Source organism: Cyprinus carpio, chromosome A21, assembly GCF_018340385.1.
Source record: "Cyprinus carpio isolate SPL01 chromosome A21, ASM1834038v1, whole genome shotgun sequence".
NCBI classification, from domain to species: domain Eukaryota; kingdom Metazoa; phylum Chordata; class Actinopteri; order Cypriniformes; family Cyprinidae; genus Cyprinus; species Cyprinus carpio.
The window spans coordinates 435,001-456,679 of NC_056592.1; the positions used below are offsets into that span (position 1 = coordinate 435,001).

Consider the following 21,679-nt stretch of genomic DNA (forward strand, 5'->3'; position numbering starts at 1 on the left):
CTTCAGGCTGACGGCTGAAGGTCTGGAATTCATGGCAGCTTTCATTGGTCAAGTGAAAAGTGTTTCCACTTTTGTGTCCCATATGGTCCGTGGCTAAACTAGCATGATTAGCATGTCGTTAGCATGTCTATAGCATGATAAGCATGTAACTAGCACATTGCTAACATGTTGTTAGCATGATTAACAAGTAACTAGCATGTTGCTAGCAAGATAAGCAAGTTACTAGCATGTTACTAGCATGTTTCTAACATGATTTGGATGTTACTAGCATGATTAGCAAGTAACTAGCATATTGCTAGCATGATTAACAAGTAACTAGCATGTTGTTAGCATGATTAGCAAGCGACTAGCTAGATTATCAAGTAACCAACATGTCAATAACATGTTTCTAGCATGATTAGCATGTTACTGGCACATTGCTAACATTGGTAGCATGATTAACATGTAACTAGCATGTTGCTAGCAAGATAAGCAAGTTACTAGCATGTTACTAGCATGTTTCTAACATGATTTGGATGTTACTAGCATGATTAGCAAGTAACTAGCATATTGCTAGCATGATTAACAAGTAAATAGCATGTTGTTAGCAAGATTATCAAGTAACTAACATGTCACTAACATGTTTCTAGCATGATTAGCATGTTACTGGCACATTGTTAACATTGGTAGCATGATTAACAAGTTACTAGCATGTCGCTAGCATGATTAACAAGTTACTAGCATGTCGCTAGCATGTTTCTAGCATGATTAGCAAGTAACAACTTTTTCTGAGTTCCTCAGAGATCTCCTTTGATTCACTTCCACAAACACGATCAGACTCTGATAGATCCCTGTTCTCTAGATAAAACCTGATAGTCACCTCAGTGACTGAAAACACCTCTGAACAGATGGACTCGCATTTCACCTTCAAATTATCTTCTAATCCTAGAGATTCACATACTTTTGCTAATATTGGATCATTTCCCATAATAACTACACGACAAAGTATATATTTTTGTCTCCTTTGTTTGATTGGATTCTCTTTGTCTACCTTCAGGACTTGTGTTAAAATCTTGATGATCTTTTGTCATAATATCGCAGAAATATAGAACATTCTGAAGGGTTCACAAACTTTCGACCCCTGAACAGAAAACCATGGAAGCGAGTGTTTAAGGTTATCTGATAACTTTATTACCAAGTTAAAAAAAGACAATGAATTACAATATTTACAGAATACAGAGAAATCAAAGGAATAAAACTGTAAACAACCATCACAAGCCACCATCAGAAATCATCAGGAGTATCACAGAAGAAAGGCCAAACGCAGGAGATCTAGTCAAGGTCTTCAACAGGAGGAGAGAATTAAAGGGCAACGATAGAAACTAAAGCGCATCTATGTACAGATATCCAGTGTGTTACGATACGGACGCCGCCGACTCTTCAAGACGCATTTCTGATGCTTCTCTACACGCTTCTTCAGAAAGACTGCCCTACTTCTCATGAAGGACATAGAGGGGTTTGAGGGTACAAAAGAGCTTTTTATTGTGTTTTTATTCTTAACCAGACAATTTACAACAGCTTTGAACAGTGGAGAGCTAAAAAAAAACAAAAGAAACGTCTTCTATTGATTTGTATTTTTCTTTCTTTCTATTCTTCTCTTTTTTTAAGTTAAATATCAGAACAACACTTAAAGGAACAGACCCCTTTCTGAAAGAGAAACCACAGTTTCAAACACTCAAGCTTCGAGTTTATACATGGCTGCAAAATGGCATGCAGGTTTCCCAGAATGCATCTGGGTCGGCCCCAGGCAATGTCCAGTCATTGCTCAGGAAAGACAATCATATCTCAGGAAAACTTTGGGAAGCCACACTCTTGGTGGCGAGACGAGGTTTGTTTTCTGTTTTTGTGTGCTAATTAAAATGATGGTTTTTCGTTGAGAGCTTCTGCTCGGTGGATCCAGAAGGGAAGTGTAAAACATCCGCGTCTATAAGGCTTTGGGGTTTTCGAGCAGCAGCTTCCATCACGTACAATCTCAGCCTTACGCTACGACGGCTTCATGGCGTTTCTCCAGAAACACGGCGGTCAAACGAGCGTCCAGAAACGACAGAAGCCTCATTCTGCTGAACTTCCCGTTTAAAGGAACAATCAGAGTTCAAGAACCAGAATCGCTGCTGTTTTCGCTCGTCCTTCAGCTTCAGTAAATAATGTTTAGAGTAAAACACTTCTTAGAATCGTGTATCTATGTTCCAGTGCAGAATAGAAGCCGTATTTTAGCGTTTCTGTGAGTTTTTAAGAACTCACTCGGGAAACGTTGTAGCTGCGTGCACTCAAAAAATATTTAGGGCTAAATGTAATATTTAAGCATTTGAATTACATAAACTGACAGTTTTATTGTTAACTAATAAATTTAATGTGATGCATACTTGCCAGTCGTACATCATGAAACAAGCCAGAATTCTGTAATTGTAATAATAAACTAACAAATTAATATTAATGAATAATCAATGCGTTTTAAATACTCAACCACGTTTATATATTCATGAATAAATTCAATTTCTTTCTCTCCTGCGTTTTGAACTGAATATTGCTTGTTCAACCACTAGTCATATTTAACCATGTTCATACTTTTTAACATTGTAAATGTAATATTTATTCTGCTGCCAACAACAGATTTATGCTGTCTCTAAAGGATTTGAATGTACGAGTTTTGAAAATATGATTATTTAAATGAAATCAAATAGTTGCAAATAGTTATTAATAAACTATGCTGTGTTTTTGTTTTATATATATATATATATATATATATATATATATATATATATATATATATATATATATACATATATATATAATTTTTTTTCAGGTAGTTTCATATTCATTTAGTTTAACCTGACTAAAACGAAAATATAAAGAATATATAGACAAACAATAACTAATAAAAATGGCAAAGCAGAAAATAAAATTGAAAATTAAATTAAAATTTAAAACGAAAAAGAAACATACAAAAAAAAAAAAAAAAAAAATATTAATGAACTATAAATTATACTAAAATAACAGTGATGCAGATTTCTGTCCTGTTTCACTGATGTATGAAAGACAAACATGCATCACATTAAGTTTATTAGTTTATGTTAAAACTGCATAAAACTGCAATTCAAAAACCTAAATCTTAAATTTAGGCCTAAATATTATGGTGAGTGTGTTCTGAACCCAGAATATTCCTTTAAACAGACTGTGAGAATCATCCAATCAGCAGCAGATCTACCTGAGACCGGCAGAAACACGTGATTGCGATCCATCGATGTCCAACACGTCTCTGGACCAACAGACGGCCATCGTTATTAAAGTGAAGCGGAAGTGCAAGACGAGCCGGAAGTGGCCGAAATCTTCAAAAGTAACAATTTGCTACGAGTTTTTGGGGCAAGTGTTGATACTCTAAAATCATGTCTAAAAGAATCAAACGATCTAGATAAATAAGATGACAACTATTCCTCAAGGAATTCAGCTACAGGAAGATTAACACAAGGCTAAAATGTAAAAAACAGAAACCGTCAGGCGACGTTCCGAGCGACTCCGAGACCCTCCTGCCGGCCGAGAAGCTTCCGGATGGATCGTCTCTCGTTTGAAGCGGACGTGAATCGCGACACGCCGTCTTCAAGACTATCAGCGTGTACGACGGAAGACATTCGATTCTCACGTATCATTCATTACGTATGCTTATTTTAAATGAATGAATGTAACGAAAAGTGCATCGAGGAAATGAAAATCTCTGAATGGAGGGACTCGCGATTCGATCGGAATATCGACTCACGGTTTCATTCACTATTGGTTACCAATATATCAACATCTGTCCTGAGGGACCAAGTCACACTTTGTAAAATTCAGTGTAAGATTCAGCAACTGAACAAACGTGACATCAACATCTAGCGATACTCCAAACCGGGATCATCACATTCCACAAATCTAGCATTTTAAACCAAATACTCAAGAAGCAGCCGATGTTGTTCTGCAACAAAACAAACGATGAACAGACAGACGAAACAACGGAACGCATGACATTCTCTACAGCTTTCGTTTTGCTCCTAAGGGTCGTTTTTGGTCTCCAGCGTCTTTTTGTCTTCCTCGGTCTGAATCGGACACTTGGATTGGTCAGACTGATCCACAGTGTTACTGGATAGGTCCAGCCCTCTGTCAATCAAAGCTGCCGGACCAATCAGAGGCAGCGCTGACGAGGGCAAAGGACTGCCGTCTTTCTTGTTGCCGTTAACAGTCCTGAAATCATGAAACATGTCTCAGATTTAACTCCTACCCTACTATGGTCAGATTCTGTAAGGGTTAAGTTAATTCTCAGTGATCTGGAGACTCACATGCCGTGTCGAAGGACGTGTCGCTCCCATTCGGTGCTGAGTGTGAAGGTGCGGCCGCAGAACTCACACGGATAGCGTTTGACGGCGCTGCTGCTGGGAGACTCCACAACACCTGCATCGCCAGGAAATACAACAAAACAGCTTTGACTTTCTGAAAGTTCAACAAGCAAATGTGCAAAAGATTGATAAAATGTAATATTTTTGGAAAACCTGCATCATTCAACAGCTATTTTACATCTGGCAGATGCTTTGATCTACAGTACGTTGCAATGTAATTTTATGGAAGCAGATTAGTCTCAAATATAATTCACGCAAAAAACATGATTCACACATGCGTAGACAATTTCACATGCATGAAACCTAATTCACGTACACACAAAAAAAATTTACGTGCAAAAAAAATATATATTCACAAAAAGCAATTCACATGCGCAAAATAAAATTATATATTCATAAAATACATTTCACAAATGCAAAAACAATTCGTAGATATACAATTCGTAGATGTACGAGTGTTGATGTTAGCATTTACTACAATCAGATTTTGTGTGTGTGTGTTTTTGAGAGCTGGCAGACTGCTCGTACTCTTTAGCCAATCAGATGCGAGCTTACCATTCAACCAATCATATCATAAGCCACTGAGAGTGCGTTCAAGGAGAGTAGTTTTGCACATGTTCAGATGAAGTCACAATAATGGCAGAAGCTTCCTTTGTTTGAGTCTGCGCGTCAGAAACGGAAGTGCTAAAAATCACTAAAAATGGGCTTCATTTGTCTCATTTGAGTTCCAATTGGGTCGCTGTGTCCATTTCTTTTACTGTCTATGGGATTACTGATGTAAAGGCTTAATTTCTGTTCTAATTAATCCATATTGCGCAAAAGGTGCGCAGAATCGTGCTCCTTGAATGCACTCTCGGTGGCTTATGATATGATTGGTTGAATGGTAAGCTCGCATCTGATTGGCTAAAGAGTACGACAGACCCACGTGGGAAGAGAGCTCTGCCAGGAAAGTCTCAAAAACACACACACACAAATCCGAGTGGATTCGTAGTAAATGACGATTTGTACATTCAGACACTCGTACTTTTTTAACATTCAAAGGTTTTTGTGCACAGTTGTATATCTACGAATTGTGTTTTGCATTTGTGAAATGTATTTTATGTATATATAATTTTATTTTGCGCATGTGAATTGCTTTTTGTGAATATATATATTTTTTCACGCACGTGATTTTTTTTTTGTGTGTACGTGAATTAGGTTTCATGCATGTGAAATTGTCTACGCATGTGTGAATCGTGTTTTTTGCGTGAATTATATTTGAGACTAATCTGCTTCCATATAATTTCAGTATTATTGATATCAATGGAAAATTATTGTAAATTTAAAACCTCTAAAACACATTTTCTGTTCAGTCTATATCACTTTTGTTGGAATATGCCAATATTTTTGCATATTTAATAAGAAACAGTTTAAGGCAAAACACTACAGGCAAAACCATTGTTTGCTCATGCACTGGTTAATTTTGAGATTTCGGTGTATTTTGCTTCCATAACATGTCTTCTTTCAGACTAGTGTAAAGAAAACATTCAAAATACACATTTAAGTGTTTATTACACTTTTTCTAGTTGTGTCTGTTTTTTTTTTTTCATTTTTATATGTTTGAGTTGTTTTTTTTCTTAGAAACACCAAACTTAACAGTTTTATTCCTATCTATATTCTAAAGGATTTTACTGAGGTGTTTGTTCATATTTCATTCACACTGATTTACACAACATTTTATTCCAAAAAACATGGTGAAAATGTGCTTGTTGACAGTATTTTCTGATTTATGGAGTGACAAAAAGAGAAATACAAAATCCCCTCTGGAATAACCTTTAATATATCAAGAAAAACAAGTATTGGACCTGGCTTTATCCAAATTTTCAGATTTATTTTCGGGAAATTAATGCAAAACTACATTTGCTATTTAAGCTATATTTTAGAAAACTTGTAATATAAATCGTCTTAATGTACTCTGATTGATCAATTGGTGAAAGTATTGTGATATCACCTGTGGTGTCTTGCCTTAATATAAAAAAGTCATAATACAACAAAAAAAGGTATTTTAACATACTGAAACTACTTTTGTTTTTTGACAAGTGGCGAAGTGCTATTCCTGCTATTTTTATAAAAATGTTATGTAGAAGACTAATAATAAAGTCTCGAGTTTCGCATCTCTTGTTGCACAGAATCTGATGAACATGAAGACTGTTACCTGTCACCTCTGTCTGACTGCTTGTCTCCTCCTGTCTGAACTCCAGAAGCTTCTCCTCCTCATTTTCCTCCTCCATGAGCTCTTCCTCGGCCTCCTCCTCCTCTTCGTCTGCCTCCTCTACAGTCTGGTCTTCTACTCTCTCCTCCTCCTCCTCACTGCTGCTCGTGTCCGTCATCTTGTCCTTCATCAGCTCTAGCTGGTCCAGGTTCACCCGCCCCACCAGCTCAAAGTTACGGATCACCTGCAGACGATGGGTTAGACTGAGTAACCAGCTCCAGAACAAGCCACAGAAAGATCAGACAGGACGGAAGACAGACCTTGTGCTCCTGCTGCAGGTGGATCTCCAGCTCGTGCAGGAGTTTGCTGTCATAGTAGCAGAGCTGACACTGGTAGGGTAACCGGCTCCAGAACAACTGGAGTGTTTCTGGATTTGTGCTGCTGCAGATGACGGGGCTTTCTGCTCGCTGGAGCAGGTGACAGGTGCATTGATGCATGACAGTTTAATGCATTTTTGAAGGAAGTGCACCACGTCCAACCGCCCTACAGATGACGTGACAGCTTCGAGCGGGACACCTCCACCGGGACCACACGCTCCTCTGAGAACCATAAAAACAACACAATCACACTCTGATGCATGTTTTCTGGAAAGAAAGAAAACTGGTCGATTTTGAGATTTTGGCCTATTTTGCTTCCATAGCATGTCTTCTTTTTTAATAGTTTGTTGATACATGTCAGCAGCACTTATATACACCAAACTTTACAGTTTTATTCCTGTCTATATTCTGAAGGTTTTTACTGAGGGGTTTGTTCATATATCATTCACACTGATTTTTACAACATTTTATTCTTAAAAACATGACAAAATTGCATATTTTTTATTTTAAATGTTGTTTCTTTCTCCACTTCAACTGCACGTACATACACCAACCTTTACAATTTTATTCCTCTCTATATTATGAAGATTTTTACTGAGGGGTTTGTTCATATATAATTTATGCTGATTTACAGGACGTTTTATTCCTAAAAACATCGTGAAAATGCATATTTTTAATGGCCCTGAGTTTGTTTCTCCACTTCAGCAGCACTTACATACACCAAACTTTACAGATTTATTTCTATCTATATTCAGAAGTCTTTTACTGAGAGGTTTGTTCATATATCATTCACGCTGATTTTTACAACATTTTATTTCTAAAAACATGGTAAAAATGCATATTTTTAAACGCCCTTAGTTTGTATCTCCACTTCAGCAGCACTTACATACACCAAACTTTACAGATTTATTTCTATCTATATTCAGAAGTCTTTTACTGAGAGGTTTGTTCATATATCATTCAAACTGATTTTTACAACATTTTATTCCTAAAAACATGGTGAAAATGCATATTTTTAAACGCACTTAGTTTGTTTCTCCACTTCAGCAGCACTTACATACACCAAACTTTACAGTTGTATTTCTATCTACATTCTGAAGGTTTTTAAAGAGGGGTTTGTTCATTATTCATACCAATTTATAGAACATTTTATTCCTAAAAACATGACGAAAATGCATATTTTTAAACGCCCTGAGTTTCTTTCTCCACTTTAGAAGCATTTATGTAAACCACACTTTACAGTTTTATTTCTATCTATATTCTTATGATTTTTACTGAGGGTTTTGTTCATATATCATTCACGCTGATTTTTACAACATTTTATTTCTAAAAACATGGTGAAAATGCATATTTTTAAACGCACTTAGTTTGTTTCTCCACTTCAGCAGCACTTACATACACCAAACTTTACAGTTGTATTTCTATCTACATTCTGAAGGTTTTTAAAGAGGGGTTTGTTCATTATTCATACCAATTTATAGAACATTTTATTCCTCAAAACATGCTGAAAATGCATATTTTAAAGGTTGTGAGTTTGTTTCTCCACTTCAGCAGCACTTATATACACCAGCCTTTACAGTTTTATTTCCATCTATATTCTGAAGGCTTTTACTGAGGGGTTTCTTCATATATCATTCACACTGATTTATACAACATTTTATTCCTCAGAACATGGCAGAAATGTTTTTTCAACATCATCAGACTCTGATTCATGTCACATTAATGTGTTTTTGGAGTATGGCCTCCAACTGACCCACGTCCTCTAAAGTCTTAGGTCTAAAAATAATGAAACAAATAACCTCCTTATTCTTAACATAATAGCAAGCACAGTTTTTAAACTGAATGTGCAAAGTTTCCGCTGTCATTCACTTCCAGTTATTGTAGCTGTAAAAAAAACAGTCCGTTATGCTGTTTGGTGTTATAAACTGGTATTTGACATTATTTTAATTTATTATCATAATCATAACCACACTGATTTGTTGCTCAAATGGTCTTACAGCATTTACCAATAGCAACTAATGAATCAAAAGTATCGCACATTTAAAGGAAATAGCCTACTTCTGCATTGAAAAATGAGGTGGATAGTTACATTCCACCAACAGCATGTGCCACAAAAAGAAAAACTGCAACCATTCGATTGAGGAAGTTGAAACAAGGAAGATAAAGAGGAGAAATATCTCATGATCAGACTTGGCTCCTCCATACTTGTGTCCAGTAAATCTTTAAAAAAAGAGTCAAGTTTTTGTTCTGGTCAGTTTTTATCAGTAACTGACCTCTGTGCAGGACGATGTGGTCGATCATGCTGCTCTTGTGTTTGGTGTGGTACAGACAGAAGGGGCAGCGCAGATCTTTGGGTGTCTCCTCAGGGCCGCTGGTGTGACCGCCCTCCACATGCAGCGTGAACGTGGACCTGAGCAACACACAACAAACACCACATTCACTCACATGATAACTACTCTGACATGTAAGCCTTGAGATTCAGTCACATGGATATAACTATATTATATAGATTTTGTTTTGCTGAGGCTGACAACTGATATAATTTCTAGTATAACAAATCTATTTTGTTTTGCCTGTTAAATGTCCAGTCTAGAACTACCAAACTCTAGACTAATGTTTCCGAAACAGGGGTTCATGGGTTGATGAAAAGCTAATAAATAATTAAATCATAAAATTGTAAAATTAAAATAATTTCAAACAAATCAAAAAGAGCAGATGAAAGCTTAAAATTATTTAAATAAAAATATAAATTAAAATGAATGTCAAAATAAAAACAAATGAAAATGACTTAATGAAAAATCATAGAAAATGTAAAATTCGAATGAATTTCAAATTAAATCAAAATGAGTTGATTAAAAGCAAATAATCAAATTGTAACGGAAATGAATATTTTAAAATAAAAACAATCAGAATAAAACAATTAAAATTATTAAAATAAAACACAAAAAATAATTTTAAAATGTAATTTTATGTAAAATTCAAATATAATTTTTTCATAATGAGCTGATGAAAATCTAATCAAATAAATAAAATATTAAATACAAAAATTTAAATAAAAAATTCTAAAGTTATATTTTATAACTTTAGAATTACAAACATATTTATATACATAATACATAATTTTAAAGAAAATAAATTTAAAAATAGAAACTAATCAACAAAACACTTACTAAAACTGATGAAATATTTGATTAGTTTCCTGTGTCGTGTGACAATTAACCAATATCAGAGAACCGTGAAAATGTGAATGTGTTGTTAAATTAATATGAACTTAAGAAGTAAACATCTCAGTTCAAAGGGGTTCGGCTGATGAAAAACTCTGGGAATCACTGATCTAGACCTCTAGTATTTGACATGCTGTATTTAAAACATGGTGAGGTGCAGCAGAAGGTGGATGACTGTTTAATATTAAGTAAACCGGTTGCTGGAGTAAATACACCCTGATATTATTCTTTTAACAGCCCAACCAAACGGGTCATGATAAATTTCTGTAGCTGTAACAGTAGCGCACCAGTGCACACACCGATAGGGTCATGGGTTCAATTCCCAGGGACAGCATGAACTAATCATATGTATAGCTTGAATGCAATGCAAGTCGCTCTGAATAAGTGTGTCCTCCAAATACCTGAATGTAAATAAATAAAGAGGATCCTGGCTGATATAGTCTGACAAGTGATTCTCCGGAGGCTGACGCTGTTCTTACTTGTAGCAGGTGAAGAAGGAGCAGTCCTTGCATTTGAAAAGCTTCTTTCCTCCGTGCCGGTCGCGGTAATGTCTGCGCAGACTCTGCATGTAGCCGGAGCTGAACTCGCAGAACTCGCAGGTGAGGATGGAGTCGGGCCGGGCCTGAGGAACGGGACTCTCGAGCGGCGGCGGACTGGAGGAAACATCGGCCTGGACGCGAGACGCCAGCTGGAAGTGACTCAACTGCTGCTGAACATCTGCTGGCTCCAGATACCCCGCAGACTCTGAGACGACAGCAGCGAGACAGAGACATCAGCGCCGCTACAGCATCTAGACGCCACTTACACCTGCTATTAACATCTGTCTCGACTTATACCGACACATGTTTTTTTCTTTTAAAGCTGAATCTAACCAGTTTTTTTTACAAACATATTTATATATTTTATATTATATATATATATTAATATAAATACAGAAAAACTGTAAAATTGTGTAATTTTATTACAATTTAAAATAAGTGTTTTTTATATTAATATCTATTAAAATGTAATTTATTTCTGTGATTTTTCTAGATTTTTAGCATCATTACTCCAGTCTTCAGTGTCACATGATCTTCAGAAATCATTCTTATATGCTGATTTGCTGCTCAAGAAACATTTCTGATTATTATCTTTTTGTGGAAACCATGATGCATTTTATTTTTCAGGATTCACAGATGAATAGAAAGTTCAAAAGAACAGCATTTATTTGAAACTCTAATTAATAATAATAATAAAAAAAACATTACTGTCTTTAAACCTTTGAACAATAGTTTATATAAACAAAATGTTTCATCCTCATGCCAATATAGGGAATATTGCTCTAAATACATGTAAATTGTTCCCAATTATATTCAAAATATTTAATGCAAGAAGTCAAATACTAAAGAACCGGTCTGTTTTCACCGTGTTTTTCACTAAATGAAGAATCATTTCACATGCATGTCATTTTCAGCATCAGGAAGTTTCTGCATTGACCTTTAACCCCAGTGTTGGGGTCTTACCGGTGCATTGTGGGTCGAGGGCCGTGTTCTGGTCGTTGTGTTCAGTGCTGGGTCGTGTGGAGCGCAGCGCGGCTCCAGCTTTGAGTTTGGGCAGCGTGAGCGTCTCTCCGTGCTCCTGCAGTGAGTGCTCCTTCAGATGGATGATGGTCATGGTAGAGAACGGACACGAGACGCACTTATACGTGTGTTCACCTGCAACACAAACACACGCCGCGTTTACACAAACCAGCTCTGTGCAAACATTAAAAGAGCATTCTGGGATATTTTACAGTTTTCCTCAATCACCTTGGCTCCATTCTCGAATAAGAGTTTTTTTGTTCTCAAATACACATTAATATCTCTGACAAGAAGTGTTTGTGAAGCCCTGTCTCTCACAGAAGCAGCGTGTCCTTCTGAATGATGTCACTCTCTCATGTTCGTTTCATCAGCCCTCGCCCTTCTCTGACGGTTTGCCTTAAATGCCTCAGAAGAGCGCAGAGAGAGAGAGAGGGGGCTGATGGGTAATGGAGAGCAGAAGGACGATGCTCGATTTCTGTCGCTCTGCCCTTCAGTGACTTTCACAGTCCAGCGAAAGAAACACTATTACCATCAGACAAGTGTGTGAGAGATTCCTGCAGCTCAACACACACACACACACACACACACGCTCACACACACACACACACACACACACACACACACACACACACACACACACACTCTCATACATTAAATATACACACACAAACACTACAATACACACACACTACAACACACGCATACAAAACACACACACACACACACACACACACACACACACACACACACACACACTAATTACAGGTGTGGCTTTGAGAACTTCATCTCATTTTCTCTCCAGCAGTGAAAGCGTCACTCATCTCGTCCTGTCAGTCATACTCAGTGAGTTTCTCTCATTAATGTCTCAAACTCATTTCAATCGCCTTGTTAAATTCACATGTCAGTCGTCTCCAAGAATCTTGAAACCAGCTCAAGCTATAAATCCAGACTGAAGCACATGTAATATGGAGATTAAAGCAGTTAATTGAACGTTTGTGTGAGTGTGTGTTAGTATGTGTGTGTGTGTGCATGTAGCGTCTCACCTGCGTGTGCTTTGTGCAGGTGGCTCTTGAGGCGGCTCAGGTAGGAGGATTTAAAGGGACAGAACTTACAGCGGAAGGGCTTCTGATGTCCGTGGTGTGACTGGACGTGGCGGTCCAGACTGGAGAGAAAAGACAGCGGTCAGACACACATGGAGGACAAACAAGCATCTGATTAAAACCAAAAGAGTCACAACATCCTCAACGAGCGATGTTCAGCTCACTTCTGTTTGACAGTGGTTACTGCACCAGTGTAATTTTAGTATTATTTATATATACTATTATAATGTTTATTAATATTTTGAATTAGCTTTTTTTTTTAGTTTTCATATTAAATTTATTTTAAATTTTAGTATTTTGTTTTATATCTATATAGCATTATTTTTATTTAATTTTTAGCTATTTTAGCACTTCAAGTTATTTAATAGGCAATATTAATTTTTATGTTTAAATATCTTTATTTGGAATTTTACAAAAGAAAATCCCTATTTTACAATTTTTTTTTTAATTATGCAAAAACAAAACGTACAATTACATACAACAAAGAATGAAAAGACCATCCTAATAGTAAAACTGAAAAAAAAAAGTAAAGAAAATTACTTTAACAGTTTTAGTTAAAAATAACAACACTGTTGTGCACATGTTCTGATCTCGAGCTCTGAAGCTCATGTGGGCGATACATGTTGATTTCCCAGTCTCTATCACTTCCTGTCCTCTATTCTCATAAAAACGACAAATAAATTAAATATGTAAAGCATGCACTAATGCTCAGCAGGTGTCACAGGTGTGCTGTCAGTGGATGCTGGTGTTTGCCGTCACCATCAACAGAAGTCCTGGGAAGATTCAGAACGTCTAAATGATTTCACAAGGACAGGCAGAAAAAGTGATTCGGCAGAGATGCGTCTAATGATAACCCTAAAGATCTGTGAAAGGAACACCTCTCGGCAGAAGATCCCTGCTTAAGCGCTGAGACTCTGACAAAACAGACGTCTCCGACAGGGATCTGGGGAATCAGTGTTTTTTATCCGCGGTTCCTGTGTGGCACATGAATGCGGCAGCTTTCTGGGTCACAGAACATCCAGTGAAGGCGGATTTACTCCAGGGAACCAAACAAAGGTCCTGCGCTTCAGACGACACTAACAGCTCTGTCAGAAAATCTGCCATTCTCACAGGAAGTAAATGAGGAGACGTGACACTCCAGTGCGTGCACAATCTACATCTCACATACGTTTTCCCTCAGGATTTTCTGTATTTATCTCCTTCTCTCTTTGTTTGATGTAAGAGACAAAGAATCCACAAAGAATGTTTATTATTTTGGTGCTTTAAGGCGAGACACTACAAGACAAAAACATGCATTTGTCAATTTTGAAATTTTAGGCTTTTTGACTTTTCATGACGACTAGTAATTTAAGTATATTTTATTGCACTTTATCTATTTGCGTAAGTAGATTTGAATTCCAAACCGTATCTTTAAAAGTTTTTTCTGCACTTTAGTAACACCTGCACACACTAAAACTTGCGTTTTATTCCCGTCTATATTCTGAAGGTTTTTACTGAGAGGTTTGTTCATACATCATTCACAATGATTTATAGAACGTTTTATTACTAAAAAACATGGTGAAAATGCATATTTCTTAAAGGCCCTGAGTTTGTTTCTCTACTTCAGCAGCATTTACATACATCATACTTTACAGTTTTATTCCTCTCTATATTCTGAAGAGTTTTACTGAGGGGTTTGTTCATATGTCATTCACTTGATTCTTTATTGCACTTTATCTTTTTAAGTCTGTAGATTTTATGCTGTTTTCTCAAAATTAGTTTGTTTCACCATTTCAGCAGCACTTGTGTACACCAAACTTTAGAGTTTTATTCTTATTAATATTCTGAAGATTTTTACTGAGGGGTTTGTTCATATATCATTCAAGCTGATTAATAGGAAGTTTTATTTCTAAAAACATGGTAAAATGCATATTTTTAACGTCCCTGAGTTTGTTTCACCATTTCAGCAGCACTTAGATACACCAAACTTTAGAGTTTTATTCTTATTAATATTCTGAAGGTTTTTACTGAGGGGTTTGTTCATACATCATTCACAATGATTTATAGAACGTTTTATTACTAAAAAACATGGTGAAAATGTATATTTCTTAAAGGTCCTGAGTTTGTTTCTCTACTTCAGCAGCACTTACATACACCATACTTTACAGTTTTATTCCTCTCTATATTCTGAAGAGTTTTACTGAGGGGTTTGTTCATATGTCATTCACTTGATTCTTTATTGCAGCTTTATCTTTTTAAGTCTGTAGATTTTATTCTGTTTTCTCAAAAATTAGTTTGTTTCACCATTTCAGCAGCACTTGTGTACACCAAACTTTAGAGTTTTATTCTTATTAATATTCTGAAGATTTTTACTGAGGGGTTTGTTCATATATCATTCAAGCTGATTAATAGGACGTTTTATTTCTAAAAACATGGTAAAATGCATATTTTTAACGTCCCTGAGTTTGTTTCTCCATTTCAGCAGCACTTACGTACACCAAACTTTACAGTTTTATTTCTAATACTATTCTGAAGAGTTTTACTGAGGGGTTTGTTCATATGCCATTAAACTGTTTTTTTTTTGCACTTTATTTAAGTCTCTAGTTTTTAGGTTGTTTTCTCAAAATGTGTTTCTTTCTACAGGAGCAGTACAAGATACAAATACAGTCTGGTAAAAGATACAGAAGTATCAGATCAATGCTTAATCTGAGAATGTGAACTGCACTTAAGAAAAATCTATTTTAGTGTATTTTAGTTTCCTATCTGTCGGTCACTACGAGTTATGTCGAACGACATATGGGGTCTCACTTGGGAGGCCAATCATCTCTGAGTTTAAGAGAAAACGCCAATGAAAATTGGCTAGTGGATTTAACATACCTGAGCCACTCCCCGTGCCTACGGGTATAAATAGGCGACAGGTGCATCCACTCATTCAGATTTTTGCTTCGGAGCCGAGTAGTTGATGGGATATCACTACAAAGCCGTTTCATCTTTGTGTTGTGGAGAGCTGTTCCTGGTCGGCGTGACGGCGCACTACAGCGGTGTCCCTGCAGCAGTGATTCCCCTGGGCGCTTCGGCTAAGAGAGCAGTTCCTAAAAGAGCAAATCACGGACGATTCGCGTCTTTTTCAAGATGCCGTTTCGTCCGTGTCCTTCTGGATGCGGTCGTTTCCTGTCCGCGGTTGACGGTCACGAGCGTTGTCTGCAGTGCCTGGGCGTCCAACACGCTGAGGCAGCGCTCGTGGATGACTCATGCGTCTATTGTGGGCGTATGAGCATGGCATCGCTGCGATCGCGTCTCTCACTCCTCAAGGGGAGTGCAGCAGACCCCTCTGTCGCCACCCGTCCCGGTTTCTCTGGCTCGAGCAGAGGACCGCCGGCTGGCGCTCTGGGAGATCTGAGGGTGACAGTGAGAGCTTCTCCGCCGGGCCACGCCCCACGGACCTCTCACTCCTCCCGCAGCGCATGTCCCGTGCGGCTGCCGATTGATTCTGCTGAGCCGTCTCACGGCGGCCCCAGCGTGTCTTTCGGTGCACCGCCCGAGGATCAGATGTCGATTGCAGCATCGGGGGATGGGCTATCGGCTTCTGAGGATGAGGATTCGGCGGGGCTGCCCCCCTCGGGTGTTGTCGCCACTGCCGAATCTGACTTAGAGTTGTCAGCCATGCTTGCCCGGGCAGCCGTGAGCATCGGGCTGGAGGTGACTACACCGCCCAACCCTGAGCGCTCGCGGCTGGATGATTGGTTTCTCGGCGCGGAGCGCGGCTCACAACCGCGTTCTGCTCCGGTTCCTTTCTTCCCGGAGGTGCATGAAGAGGTGACGAAGTCGTGGACGGCCCCTTTTACGGCCAGAAGCCGCTCGTCTCCCTCTTCCATCCTCACCACCCTCGATGGCGGGGCAGCCAGGGGGTACGTGGACATTCCCCAGGTGGAGAGAGCGGTTGCGGTGCACCTGTGCCCACAAAACGCCGCCACTTGGAGGAATCGTCCGCGTCTCCCGTCCAAGGCCTGTAAGCTGTCGGCGGCTCTGGCTGCCAAGGCTTACAGTGCTGCGGGCCAGGCTGCCTCTGCCCTGCATGCCATGGCTATCCTGCAGGTACATCAAGCCAAGGCGCTAAAAGCAATGCACGAGGGTGGTACCGACCCGAGGTTGATGCAGGAGCTGCGCACGGCGACTGACTTCGCCTTACGGGCGACGAAAGTCACGGCGCGGTCCCTCGGGAAGGCGATGTCCACGTTAGTGGTCCAGGAGCGCCATCTCTGGCTAAACCTGGCCGAGATGAGAGACGTCGACAAAGCTCGCTTTCTTGATGCTCCCATCTCCCAGGCAGGCCTGTTCGGCGACACTGTCGAGGACTTTGCCCAGCAGTTCTCAGCAGTGCAAAAGCAGACTGAGGCCATCCAACACATCTTGCCCCGACGTGATCCTCCGGTTGCCACCATTCCGTCGCGGGCAGCGCCTCAGCCTGCTCGTCGCCGTGGGCGCCCCCCTGCGTCCTCCACACCAGCTCCGCCCCGTGCTGAGAGTTCTTCGAGGCCGGCGCGTCGAGCCCCGCGCAGGAGAGCGGCGCCCCCCCGTGTCACTCCCGGCTGCGAAGTCCTCGAGGAAGACGACTAAGCGGCCCTGACACGGGCAACTCGGAGATGTGGGAGACTGCTCTTCAGGAGTTGGCGGAAACAGCGCCACTCCTTCCCCCGGAGGAGGGCCGGGTGGAGAATCTTCAGTTTACGTTTCTTTCTGTTCCGCCGCTGGTCCAACGGCCGGCGGCACCCACTTTTTCAATAAAAGAGCAATTTACCTTTCCTCCGAGTTGCAAGGCTCGTGGGTTGACGATGAGCGACGCACTGCCTCCTCATTCTCACCCACGACGCCCCCCCTTCGCCAGCGGTCAAGAGGTCGCGGTTCGGAGACGCAACGCCTCTCCACGCGTCTCTGGCCAGTTCCTCCGGGAACACGGGGAGTGTGGCTGTGATGATTCGGAACGCGATGCTTTCTGGGCCATCCGACACAGCTCCCCATCGCTGCACCACTGCGGGTATGTCGACTGTCCCTTTGGTGCCACTTGTACGGAGTTTGGGAGCGTGGCTTGCGCTGCCCAAACCGTCACGCTGGCTCATTCGGACGGTCCGACTCGGTTACGCGATTCAGTTCGCGCGGCGACCTCCCAAGTTCAATGGCGTGCTCGAGACTTCGGTGGCAGTCCGTGACGCCTCTGTCTTGCGCGAGGAGATTGCTGTCCTCCTGGCGAAGGATGCAATCGAGCCGGTCCCTCCAGCCGAGATGAGGACGGGGTTTTACAGCCCTTACTTCATCGTACCCAAGAAAAGCGGTGGCCTTCGACCTATCCTGGATCTGCGAGTCTTGAATCGGGCCCTGCACAAGCTCCCGTTCAAGATGTTGACGCAGAAACGCATTATCAAATGCGTTCAGCCCCAGGACTGGTTTGCAGCGATCGACCTGAAAGACGCGTACTTTCATGTCTCGATCCTCCCTCGTCACAGACCGTTTCTGCGGTTTGCATTCGAGGGTCAGGCATGGCAGTACAAGGTCCTCCCCTTCGGGCTCTCCCTGTCTCCCCGTGTCTTCACGAAGGTCGCGGAGGGCGCCCTTGCCCCACTTTGGGAAGTGGGCATCAGGATCCTCAACTATCTCGACGACTGGCTCATTATGGCCCGGTCCCGAGAGGAGTTGTGCGATCACAGGGACTTCGTGCTCCGGCACCTCAGTCAGTTGGGGCTTCAGGTCAACCGAGAGAAGAGCAAGCTCTCCCCTGCGCAGAGAATCTCTTATCTCGGTATGGAGTTAGACTCGGTGAGTATGACGGCACGTCTCACCAGCGAGCGTGCCCAGTCAGTGCTGAACTGCCTGAGTTCCTTCAGAGGCAGGACAGTGGTACCACTGAAACACTTTCAGAGGCTCCTGGGGCATATGGCATCCGCAGCCGCAGTCACGCCGCTCGGGTTGCTTCATATGAGGCCACTTCAGCACTGGTTGCACTCCCGAGTCCCGAGATGGGCATGGCGCCGCGGTACACATCGTGTCACCATCACACCGATGTGTCGCCGCCCAATTCAGCCCCTGGTCAGACCTTGCCTTTCTACGGGCCGGCGTGCCCTTAGAACAAGTGTCCCGGCATGTTGTTGTCACAACAGATGCCTCCAAAACGGGCTGGGGCGCGACATGCAACGGGCAGGCAGCTTCAGGGTCCTGGACAGGACCTCGACTGCTTTGGCACATCAACTGTCTGGAGTTGCTGGCAGTGCATCTAGCTTTACGGCGGTTTCGGCCGCTGTTGCTGGACAAGCACGTGTTGGTCCGCACGGACAACACTGCGGCTGTTTCGTACATCAACCGACAGGGTGGTCTACGATCACGTCGCATGTCTCAACTCGCCCGCCATCTCCTCCTCTGGAGTCAGATGCGGCTCAAGTCGCTGCGCGCTATCCACATCCCAGGGGAGCTCAATCGTGCAGCCGATGCGCTCTCACGACAGCTCACTTTCCCTGGGGAATGGCGACTCCATCCCCAGACGGTCCAGCTGATCTGGAGTCGATTCGGGGAAGCCCAGGTAGATCTGTTTGCTTCCCACGAGTCCTCCCACTGCCAGCTGTACTATTCCCTGTCCCAGGCCCCCCTGGGCACGGATGCACTGGCACACAGCTGGCCTCGGGCTCTACGCAATTATGCGTTTCCCCCAGTGAGCTTGCTCGCACAGACACTGTGCAAGGTCAGGGAGGATGAGGAACAGGTCCTGTTGGTTGCGCCTTACTGGCCCACCCGGACCTGGTTTTCGGAACTCATGCTCCTCGTGACAGCCCCTCCCTGGCGCATCCCCCTGAGGAGGGACCTCCTCTCTCAGGGGCTGGGCACCATTTGGCACCCGCGTCCAGATCTCTGGAACCTCCACGTGTGGCTTCTGGATGGGACGCGGCAGACCTAAGTGATCTGCCACCGGCGGTGGTAGACACTATCACTCAGGCTAGAGCCCCCTCTACGAGGCAGGCCTATGCTCTGAAGTGGAGTCTGTTCACGAATTGGTGTTCTTCTCACCGAGAAGACCCCCGGAGATGCTCGGTCAGAGTCGTGCTTTCTTTCCTGCAAGGAAGGTTGGAGCGTAGGCTGTCACCCTCCACCTTGAAAGTGTATGTGGCTGCCATTGCAGCCCATCACGATGCAGTGGACGGCCGGTCCCTGGGGAGGCATGACCTGATCGTTAGGTTCCTGAGGGGTGCCAGAAGGTTAAATCCTCCTAGGACACCCCTGATTCCCTCCTGGGACCTCTCTATTGTTCTGGCTGGACTTCAGGGGGGTCCCTTTGAGCCGCTGGATTCAGTCGAGCTTAAGTTCCTGTCTCTCAAGACAGCGCTCCTGGTCGCGCTCACTTCCATCAAGAGGGTCGGGGACCTCCAAGCATTTTCGGTAAGTGAAGAGTGCCTTGTGTTCGGGCCGGCCTACTCTCACGTTGTCCTGAGACCCCGGCCTGGATACGTGCCCAAGGTTCCCACCACTCCCTTCCGAGACCAGGTGGTGAACCTGGAGGCGCTGCCCTTGGAGGAGGCAGATCCAGCCTTGGCGTTGCTGTGTCCCGTAAGAGCGCTTCGCATATACGTGGACCGCACCCAGAGCTTCAGAAGCTCTGAGCAGCTCCTGGTCTGCTTTGGAGGTCAGCAGAAGGGGAAGGCTGTCTCCAAGCAGAGGTTGGCCCACTGGATAGTGGATGCCATCGCCTTGGCGTACCATTCCCAAGGCGAGCCGTGCCCCCTGGGGGTGAGGGCCCACTCCACACGGAGTGTGGCCTCCTCCTATGCGCTGGCGCACGGCGCCTCTCTGGCAGACATCTGTCGAGCTGCGGGCTGGGCGACACCTAACACCTTTGTGAGGTTTTACAACCTTCGTGTAGACCCAGTTTCTTCCCGTGTGTTGGGTAACAGGTAATTGGCGGGAAGGACTGGCTCGGTGTCACGCTTGCTGCGCCATTCCCCCTAACACGGGGATGCGAGCGCCTTTCTTCTCCCAGTAGATTTCCCCGGTTGGTGTACCCTGGTCGAGCATCCTCCAGCACCCTCGGCGGTCAGACTTGGCGGAGCAGTCTGGCGCCAGGCCCAGTACTGGTGTTAGCATGCCCGGAGTTCCGGTCAGCCCCTGTACTGGGCTAGGTGTCCATATGGCTTGATTCCCTACGGGTAATCCCATATGTGTATTCTTCCACGGTAAGGTTTCCCTCTTGGTAAACCCGTGTCTTCCCTTGACAGACCCGCTCTGTCAGTCTCTTCTGGCAGCTGTTCCATCCCTACTCCAAGGTAGGACCTGCCTCAGAGACCCATTCCATATGTAGTACTGCCCCCTGGGTCAGTCCATATCAGTATCTCCACATGTCACCTCCCTACGGGTAGGATGTGGTCTCCGTAGCGACCTTTTCCCTAAGGCTCGCTTCCCCATCGTTCTGCCAAGCTGAAAGAACAAATAGGGAAGATTTGAAGCAATCTTTCACTGAAGGTTGAAATCCCTTCCAAAAACTTTTTGTGGACGGAACAGCAGCATGGCCTTCTCCAGCAGTGATGTACTCACCCTTTTGGTCCCCTTCGGTACCAAGGTCAGTGAATTTGCGCTGGGGCTTTGGGAAGGTCACGACCTTAAGCGTAGCTTTTGTGACACGCTGCGGCTTGTCGACAATTGCAGCTCCACAGGGTTGTGACGGTGTTCAGGTTGTGGCGTTTTCCATAGGACCTCATATGTCGTTCGACATAACTCTTAGTGACCGACAGATAGGGAACGTCTCGGTTACGTACGTAACCCTCGTTCCCTGATGGAGGGAACGGAGACGTTATGTCCCCATGCCACAACCT

At 42.7% G+C, this 21,679-nt stretch overlaps 1 protein-coding gene across 1 annotated transcript in view; it reads right to left on the reverse strand.

The window, feature by feature from the left end:
• Positions 1-7,137: 7,137 nt before the first annotated feature.
• Positions 7,138-21,679, reverse strand: part of LOC109085265 (zinc finger protein 462-like) — a 45,356-nt gene continuing 30,814 nt past the window's right edge. Inside the window, exons 6-10 of the mRNA XM_042778487.1 lie at positions 12,798-12,916; positions 11,698-11,889; positions 10,675-10,939; positions 9,245-9,381; positions 7,138-7,193 (exon numbers count right to left, since the gene is read on the reverse strand). Of these exons, the coding sequence (XP_042634421.1) occupies positions 7,138-7,193; positions 9,245-9,381; positions 10,675-10,939; positions 11,698-11,889; positions 12,798-12,916 (769 nt within the window). The remainder of the gene's footprint in view (positions 7,194-9,244; positions 9,382-10,674; positions 10,940-11,697; positions 11,890-12,797; positions 12,917-21,679) is intronic.